At 41.5% G+C, this 9,926-nt stretch overlaps 1 protein-coding gene across 1 annotated transcript in view; it reads right to left on the bottom strand.

Moving 5' to 3' along the window:
• Window positions 1-7,257: 7,257 nt before the first annotated feature.
• ptch2 (patched 2) overlaps window positions 7,258-9,926 on the bottom strand; it is a 28,302-nt gene continuing 25,633 nt past the window's right edge. The window contains exons 22-23 of the mRNA XM_082513145.1: window positions 9,298-9,871; window positions 7,258-9,190 (exon numbers count right to left, since the gene is read on the bottom strand). Of these exons, the coding sequence (XP_082369271.1) occupies window positions 9,156-9,190; window positions 9,298-9,871 (609 nt within the window). The 3' untranslated portion in view covers window positions 7,258-9,155. The remainder of the gene's footprint in view (window positions 9,191-9,297; window positions 9,872-9,926) is intronic.

Below are 9,926 nucleotides of genomic sequence, written 5' to 3'. Positions count from 1 at the left end.
ACAAAGTTTTATCCATGACTGTGAAATTAGCCCATAAATTCTATTCCTGAATTCAATCACTTTCTTTATATATAAACTGTAGAGACTGAAATACAGCAGGCCTCCATACGACCTCTTTAAGGGAACACCAATTGAAACCACAAACCGTGAATAGCACAGAAATGTGTTAGTGTGCTTTTGAAATTAATCCTTAAAACCCACCAGTGTTTTGGGCTTTTTTCTCTCTCCCTTTTTTTTTACAGGAGCCAACAGAGAAGGCATGTTTGCTTGTATAGTGCAGGGTACAACATGTGGACCCCAAAGTTCTCAAAGAAAAACTGAACCTACACACAGAGCTTTACGGCCTTCTCCCAAACCACAGCAAAGGGATGCGCTGCGAAGGTTTCCAGAATAGCAACTTAATTTTCGCGTTTTACTAAGTTCCCCGAAAGAGAGAGAAATGTGGCCGTTCAGCGAGATAATTGCAAAAGGATGACAGATGAAGTCATGTTACCAAACTAGCAGATTGTATCACTTGTTTTAAGAAAAAGAAATCAGATAATGAGATAAAGATTTCCTTTCCAGTGCTCCAAGTCCGCAGACAATGATAATATTTCAGGAATTAAAGCTTAAGAGTGAGCTCTTCATCGAAGCTTGTAAATCTCACCAAGCTCAAATAATTTTTTTCTCTCTGTTGTTTAAAAAACAAAATAGTTACGTAGTCCCTGTCAAACCTTCTCTGACTTATGCTAAGTGATGTCTTGTTTGTAATAAAACGAGCAACAGACTTTGGTTTGAGACAAACAGAAACCCCTAGTTAGCATATGCAAGACAGATGAACAGGCAACGAATTAAAAAAAAAAACGTTGAAGCTCAAATTTCATTAAAAAACAAACAAACCCCAAAACAAAGCGTTAAAGAAACCACATCGCTGGCCACACTGTGAGCGCTGAAGTGTGTTTGAGAAACATTGCTGCAAACGTTGGTTTATTATCAAAAGATGGAACCAAACATTTTTACCTCGTAATGACACGATGATTTGGATATTGTCTAAAAAGGCAAATGATACATGTTATTGTGTATTTGTATTGCTTCTATGCTACTAACATTTTTATCATTTATCCTGTTATCATTAACCGAGGTCTTGATTTCCCCCCAAGGTCCTGAGCTGACACTTAACTACTTCAGTTCCATCATAAGCTACCTACACGTGAGTGTTAGTTTTATTGTTAATGTGTTAATGCCATTGTTTGCCTTTTCTATTGCACAGACAATGATTTGGCAGACCCTGAGACAAACGATATTGAAAAACCACGCTCATGCATGTTGTCAATTATAGTTTATCATCTGGTTTGCCTAACTTTCTGTAGAGTAAGGCTCTGCCTTATTGCTCCCCAGCCTGCCCCAGTCCTCCTCCTCCTCTTCTCCTCTTCACCACATGAAATGGCTGTCTGTGCCAGCCTAGCGCTGAGCCTTCATTAGCTTTTACTACCCCACTTGGATGTGTTTAGCTTTGCTCTCTTTCTCTGCCTCACTGTGTGTGTCTGTGTGTGCACGTCTCACACTCTGTGTGTGTCTGTGTCGGCATATGTCTAATTACCAACCCCCGCCCTCCCTTTGGAGTACCCCTCAATGCCATGCCACCATATCATTACACTGTGGCTGCAATTTAAACTTCAGTCACACATACAGACGCACCAGCATACCCTGGCTGGCCTGCAAATTGCAAAGAGGAGACAGTGGGGCACTGTAGAGAGCTGCTTTAGCTCCTTTATTCTCCCCTAAAATGGAGAAACACACATGCACAAAGGAAGTGATGTAGAGAAAGAAAGAGTACATGAAAAACATAAGAGAAATTGCTGTGCCAGAGAGTACTACAGCACATCCCATCAGGGCTGATCCACAACTACGTTTGGCGTTCAAACTGTTATTGTTTGAACCAAACAAATCACTTATAAACACAAGGCCTCTGCCTTACGAGGCTCATATTTAGGCCCTTCTGTAAACAGCAAAGCACAGAATGAATCAATTAAAAGGGCATTACGCTGGTTCCTGTTTATTTAAAACATGTTTACACTATATGGGCCCTCCTGCCTCTCTGCATGATTGCCTGGAACTTAGCATTCCTCCACCTCCTCCTCCTCCTGCCACCCCTCGACGGGCCCGGTCACGGCCAAGGTATACCAAATACACACACGCACACACACGGTGCATAGATTACAAACACATTTGTTATGTTGAAGAGCGTTTTCAGTAAATATTGATCTCGTTCTTCCTCTGTTTCTGTGAGAGATGATTAGAAGAACTCCGTCGGAGCAGCGGTCTGCTACAGTGTGCAATCACTATGCAGGAACACATATAAATACATGCAGCAGCAGAGAAACTCAAGCCTTAAAGGAGCATTTTGTTTCAGATGGGTGAGTAACTACGTATATAAGTGAAACAACATGTTCTTTGATTCATTAAACATTTGCTGAAGGAAAAATATTGCTAACACCTAAAATATTGCCACAAATATATATAAAAAAAACTACAAAAAGCTCAATCATAGTAATTGAATAAAGTAATTTCGTAAAGGTGAGTGAGTTGTGGTTGCATAAGTTATAATATTTACTTTATTACAGAGTAAGTTTGAAATAATAATGTTAGTGACCTCTTAGGAGTCACCTGGTTGCTGATGATTACAGCCCTTAGCTTCTGCGTCTTAAAACAGAAGCTAATGTAGAAGCGCCTTAAATTGGCATTCCACCTGAAGGCCACCAGATGACGATAGATGTGGTTGCAAAAAGAACTCCGGACCTTTAGAAGTCTATGGGGGAGCAGCTTTCTGTCTTAATCACTATAAAGGTTTTCCTGTTGATTTTATCAGTTCAATCACTCATTTTATGTGATGCTGAATGAAAAATTAAGTCTATTTTGTAAATTACGGTAATACCATTTTTACATAATACAGGTATGAAAGCACGTACTTACTGGCTAACAACTCAGACCAGCCCTTCCTTACCGCATCCGGTATTTTTGGAACCAACACTCGTGAAAAATTTGTCTTCAAAACCAGACTTCAAAAACCAATCGTGCTGGTCACCCCTTTAGAGTTAGGATGAAAACGTTTTAGCCACATGCTAAACAAGCTCATTTTCAAAAAGTTAAAGATGACATGTTTCAAATAAAATCTAATGCAATTCAATTTTATTTATACAGCACCAAATCATAACAACAGTCACCTCAAGGCACTTTATATTGTAAGGTAGACCCTACAATAATACATTCAGAGAAAAACCCAACAATCATATGACCCCCTATGAGCAAGCACTTATGTAACAGTGGGAAGGAAAAACTCCCTTTTAACAGGAAGAAAATCTGGCAGAACCAGGCTCAGGGAGGGGCGGCCATCTGTGCAAACGGTTGGGGAGAGAGAAGGAAGACAGGATAAAAGACATGCTGTGGAAGAGAGCTGTGGATTAATAACAAGTATGATTACATGCAGAAAAGTCTATTAACACATAGTGAGTGAGAAAGGTGACTGAAGAAAAAACACTTAATGCATCATTGGAGTCCACCTAGTTACCCTAGCATGCACTGTTGGAGGATGCCAGTGTACCTAGAGACAACCCGTAGACGCAAGGAGAATATACAAAGTTCATAGTAGCCATTAGATAGTAGTAATTAAGAAATACTAATTTCTGATTGTTGATATTTTTTGCAGGTAGGAAGATGGTGTCGAGGATATCACTACAGTCTCACAGCTGTCTGCATGGACTGGTGACCAGAGTCCTCAAGACTTGGATCAGAAGATCAACACCACTCTTACATCTCAGCTGTGGCGCTAGAGATAGAAGGCTGTTAGGTTGGCTTAACAAAAATCACTGAACAGCATTTGTGTCTCCTGCCAATTTCTGGATTATGGTGGGTTTAATTTTCAGATTTCCAACAAGAACTATCAGTTCTTACAAAACAAACAAACAAACCAACAAAAAAAGATATCCTTTTAAAATACAGTTTACACTTTACTGTAATTATTCTCTTGAGGAAAAGCGCTGCTGTGGATGTGAAGAGAAGCAATCCTAGTTCCCCAGATTTGTGTGGTATGTCACCCTGAAGTCTGCTTTCTCACTGGCTTTACAGCTAATTCCCCCATTCTTCTCTGCTGTGCTTAGTGCAAAAGTAGAAACACATACACCACCCCCTGCTTCACACAGACACGCATGCCAGTGCATGTTTTTACACTCACACACTCACACACACACGCACCCACCGCTCTCACACACATGCACACACACACACACTTTTCTTTACTAATCAGCCCTATTGAATTCCAGCAACAATAGGCGCTCATCCTCGGGCCACCCAAGCAGTGCATGCACACAGACACACACACATGCACACCAACAGCACCAGATCATGAGTTCTGTCTTTTGTTCCTTTATCATGTTTTTTCTTCCTTCATTGATCTCACCTCACACAGGTCAGGAGTTGGCACTGGAAGATCCTGTTATCTGGACTATCAGCTTCTGGGCCCACACACTGCACTCGCTTACAGAAAGGAGGGAAGGAGCTCATTTTTACTTACTGTTAACATCCACTGTCCTGGCAATGCTGACGAGAAGCAGACACATTGAGCAGTTTTACGTCCAATGCTGTCCCTTCTATGACGCTTCATAGACAGACCGTGATGTGCCTGCTGCTGTCATTACGGCTGTTACATTCCTCCCTAATTGCAAAAGATGTTACCGACTAACAATATTGTTATTTAATTTCTTGGCTGGGGAGAGGAGGCAGAAAAGGTTTAAAAGTAGTTCTTGTACTGCTCAGGAATAGTCCAACACACCTTAATTTTTTATCTTATTAAATCCTATCTTATGTGGTTCCCAGAATGACTCAGCACTCCTGTTTCTTCAGCTGTGGGGACATAAATCTGTGGGGACCCACCTTCTTTTCAGAGGAGCAGGTCCCCACAACATAAATCAATATATTGTACTGGGTTTGAGATTAGGGTGAGCTTAAGCTAATATTAACCTCAGGATAAGGTTTGGGTTTAGATAAGTAGTAGATAATTTCTTCTACTCTTTAGGTACATGCAAAATAGTCTCTCATGAGTGTGAACATTAGTCTGAACAGTTGTTTACATAATTTCCCCCCAAAGCATGCTGGGTAAGGCTCCAGCCCTGCTGTGACCCATAACTGGACATGTTTTCTCGTCACTGAACTGTGACATTGCGCACAAATGTGATGACATCACTCGCTGAGCAAATGTTCTCATTAATGAAGAGCTTAAAACAAAATCAGCAGGGCCCGCGTTGTTCCTAGCTCGAGGCCGTACGTGAGATAGTAGAAACTAAGAGATATTTAGGTTTAGCTTACCCCGAATATAGACACATAAACACTGCGTTGTGTTGTTGCTGTCTGCCTGTGTGCAAGAGTATGAGGCTTGTGTTAGATGTGCATGTGCATGACAGCGACTTCAAAAGAGCGAGGTATCAGATTCAGACATGGGCTGCTTTGCCTGGGCTGACAAACGAGGAGCTGTTGTGTGGGAAGCAAAGGAATTTACAGCATCTACCTTTTATCTACACAGGTGGGCCTGTGTGTATATGTGTGTGCATCTGCGCACGAGGAGGCAGGGATGTGGGTGTGTGTGTGTTTGAGAGAGAGAGAGCATGTAGCTTGTTTTATGTTTGTGTTTCAGAATCTGCAGTGCACATAAACACAAGAGGCTTGATGTTTGTGTGTGGGGATGTGCGTCCGAGATTTAGACAGATGAGTCACAACAATAATTCAGGCAACCGGTGATCCCAGGCACCTTACAGGTGGTTCAAAGCTCCAGTTCACTGGTTCCTACTGTTAAGTCATTGTTCACAAAGTGGGGACGTTTTACTCAGCAGGAAGACACACGCTGCTAAATGCTTGTCCGTGTGCGACAACTCTTTCTGACAGATTATTTCCTAACCCTAAACCTGTGCGGCTTTCAGGGGGTGTCAGATGACTGTCAGGAAGCTGAGGGCACTGTTATGCTTGCACAACACCTCAGGCACAGTGAGATAACAATAAATCTAAACCGATAAGACATCCAGTTCATTCTGCATGGAGTTTTCTGTCTTTTTCATGTCCTTAGATAATCATCATAAATTTGTTTATCATCCCTCTGATCTGTGAAACTCACATTTATTTGAACACAAACAAAACAGTGAGCGAATAGCTGCGTTTATGTCGTGTTATCCTTTAACTACTGCGTACCAGACAAATGTAGCAAGTATCTTGAAGACTTGGGATGAGGAAAATTAAGAATGTGGTCATCAAAATTTTATGCAGAGTTGGGTTAACTGGGGATTCCTAATTGTGATAGGTGTGGATGTGAATGGTCGCCTCTCTCTGTGTTAGTCCTGCAACTGATTGGCATCTTGTCAAGGATGTAGCCTCTCTCCCTTTGACAGCTGAGGTAGGCCCCCAGCTCACACAGTTATCCAACACGCTTTGTAAATACGTTTTACTGTATGTAAGATTTACATTTTGACCTGAGGTTGGCAAAGAAATAAAGGGAAAGACAAATGTCCAAAGCAAAATTAATGTAATTTTCAGACCCAAATGAAGTGTAATCTTGTGCTTAAATTGGATGAGATGGATGGAGCATGCTTAGAAAGTTCATGTCTATCCTTCCCTGACAATATAATAAAGATAATATTAAAATCTTTGCCTTTATCTTAAGCATCTCTTTGATTTTACCGCTTTAGTAACTCAGCGCTTGTATGTCAAGGCCAGAAGGGTCAGCATGCTTCTACCCGACACCTCAACATCGTGTCTTGATGAGAGAACAGGCCACAGTGTGTGAGATGTGTGCTCCCATTTTATTTATTTACAGGGCAACAGGTGGACATACACACACGCAAAGACTGGCAAAGACCGAAGAAGCACTTTTTTTCATTCCATTTATTTTGTTAGTTAAATTTCTATAGCAGGTGAGGGAACATAATGGTCACACAAGGGTTTTTTCTTGAGCATAGTTTTCAGAAGTCACAGTGTTTTAGACGTGGACAAGAACATTTTTAAAACTGACAATGAAGAAGGAAGGGCCAAGAGGAGACTCAAAAACAAGGTGTAACAGTGACTCCTACACACCTTCTCCTTCATGGTCCTCCAACCGCCCCCTCTGCTTCACACACACACACGCACGCACACCTCCTGCTCTCTCACACACACACACACAAAGGCCTCAGCTCTAAAGTGTTGTGAACCCCTTCCCTCCCATGACCTCCCGCCCTCCAGTCCACCCCCCCCCCCCCCCAAAGTCAACAGAACAATAAAATAAAAGCAAACTCAGCCACAAATAGATATATTTATATATAATATATATTTACTCTTTAAAAATAGAACTTCAGTCTAGATACTAACAACTGTACAAACTACAAAAATAAAAATTTAATATAAATAATTTATATGGCATGACATTAACATTTTTTTCTGAAATAAACTACAAATCAATGCAGGACTCCCTCGCCCACCCCCTTCCCACAAGCGCGCACACACACACCCGCACATTCACACACACACACACACACACACACACACACACACACACACACACACACACACACACACACACACACACACACACACACACAGATACTGACAACACCTCCTGGCTGTCTATGGTGTGATCAAACTGTGAAAGGTGTTTTTGTTCAGCTGCAGTAGCTACTTGACTGTTTTTTCATATTTCCAAAATAAAAAAACAAAACAAAAAAACCAAAGCTGCCACTTGGAAAATGACACACACACACGTAGACACACACACAAATAGATCTGCAAGTTTCTCCCTGCAATTATTTAACCTGGCAGTGATTAGACCAATACTGAACAAGAATAATAACAACTGAAACTCTGTAAAGCAAATGAAATGAAAGAAATGTAACATGACACATATATGAGGTTTGCATTAACAGACAGAGTGAGTCATTAGAAAAAAAAAAAGTGAGTCAGAGCGTGTCGAAGCGCTAACTAGATTGAAACCGGTTTACATCGTGTAATAATTGCACAGGGTCACGATAACAAGAGACCCTAATAACCCTAAAGCAGCCAGCAAAGAAAAGAAAGAGAAGAAAATAATAAACTAAAATAACTCCCTTTGCATTTGTGAATTTTAAGATTCCCTTTCAAAACTAATACGAGAAGGTGAACGACACTTTTGTTAAAGTGACAAAAGTAAACATCACCCACTGTAGAGCTTACAAAAACTGCAGGAAAAAAAAGACATCAAAGCTCCTTCAAGTAATTTAAAACTGCAGAGGCCGTTGGGGCACAGGCAATATGAATTAAGCGTGTCATGATGGCTGACTGATCAGATTTGACCATTTTCAGATAGATGGTGACAAGCGTCAGCCAATCACTGCCAATCGTGGTACACATTCTGTGTCTCGACAAGAGAAAGCGATAAAAACATATTTATACAATTACAACATAATACTGAGCTCTGAATGCTGTGATAACAGGGGAAGGGTGATGTAGTGAAGGCACGGCGGTTACTACTGTTAAGAAAACACCATCTGCTGTGTAAGTTTTTACAGTGCACACTATGGCAGAGAGTCTGTCAGATACAGAATACCTCACAGCGCAACACTGTGATAGATGCTAACAGGAGAAGGGGGAGGGAGGGGTACTGCATTTTTCTTTTAAGGCAAATTGCTTAAAATTATTTTGAAGTGTAGCAGCAAAAAAAGGAACATAATACAAATAGAAATAAAACACTGACCATGTATGTTCAATAGCCTATAATCTTAATAACATCTCAGCTTTGTGAAAACATATAGCACATTTCTTATTCTATACAGTGCAGGGGGGCAACCCAAAAAAAAAAAAAAAAAACACAAAAAAGAAACAAATAAAATCAACCACCCCACTTGAAGATAATCTTTTACATCTGAACTTTTACACAAGAGAATACCCAAGTTATACAGTACTCTTTTAAATAGCTTCCCTCTTGTTTAGTATTAAAATATATACTCATAAATTTATATAATTCTTAAAAGAAATATTTTTTTCGTCTTAACACGTCCTTGAAGTAAAACCTCTCATTTATTCTTTAGAGTCTATGTACAGCTGTCAATGTGTGACGTGACGCCATGTGGACGTTCTGGGGAGTAGCCCAGAGATTCGAAGAGAGAGGGCGAGGCGTGTGAGAGGGTCTAGCAGTCTTTGGGTGCCTGGATCCTCAGCTCACCTGCAGCAGACAGAAGACAGAGAGCGATCAGACTTTAGGCACGGGGGACATTAAGTCACGGTCACATGTTACTGTCAGTGACAAAGAAGCCTGAAAACTTTGCTCACCTTGTGTCTTGTCAAGCTGATATTCTGTCTGGCCCTGTGTTGCTTCCAAGTCCTGGAGCTCTAGAGAGTCTCTTTTACATGAAGAAAAGTTTGTTTTGTCACCACATGTCCTCTTAGCAGCCTCAAAACAGTCCGACTCGCTGTCCGTGTCAAAACCTTCATGCATGTAGCCTTGGTATGCTGCTCCCGGCAAGGTCGGGTGGACAGCCACTGTCACAGAAGCCGTGGCTGTAACCATAGTAACAGGTCCCCCAGCGGAGCCTTGTTGTGTTGGCAGGGTAGAGTTGCTATGGCTATAGCTCAGCCCTTTAGTCCTGTTTGGCTGAGGCCCTCTAACGTTCTGGAACCTGGGGCCGCTCTGAAAAGTCCTCCCAGGAAAGTGGGCTCTGTCGCCGGGTAAGTGTTGGCCAGGCTGAGCCTGGAGTCTCTGGGAGCCCCTCTGCTGCTCCCGCTTGTTTTCATCCCAGCATGTAACCTGGGATCCAAGAGGAGACTGTGCAATGTAGGAAGATTCACTTAATGGTTCAATCCTCCCACCAGGAGCTGTTGCATTTTCTCTAAATGGCTTCACCACCTAAAACAAAGAAATGTTTACAGTTAACTTTCAGAAGATTTGATGAACAATAGGG

The sequence above is a fragment of the Aulonocara stuartgranti genome, assembly GCF_965226115.1.
Source record: "Aulonocara stuartgranti genome assembly, chromosome: 18".
NCBI classification, from domain to species: domain Eukaryota; kingdom Metazoa; phylum Chordata; class Actinopteri; order Cichliformes; family Cichlidae; genus Aulonocara; species Aulonocara stuartgranti.
The sequence above is the reverse complement of the archived record's forward strand: the minus strand, read 5'-3'. Positions and strand labels throughout refer to the sequence as shown.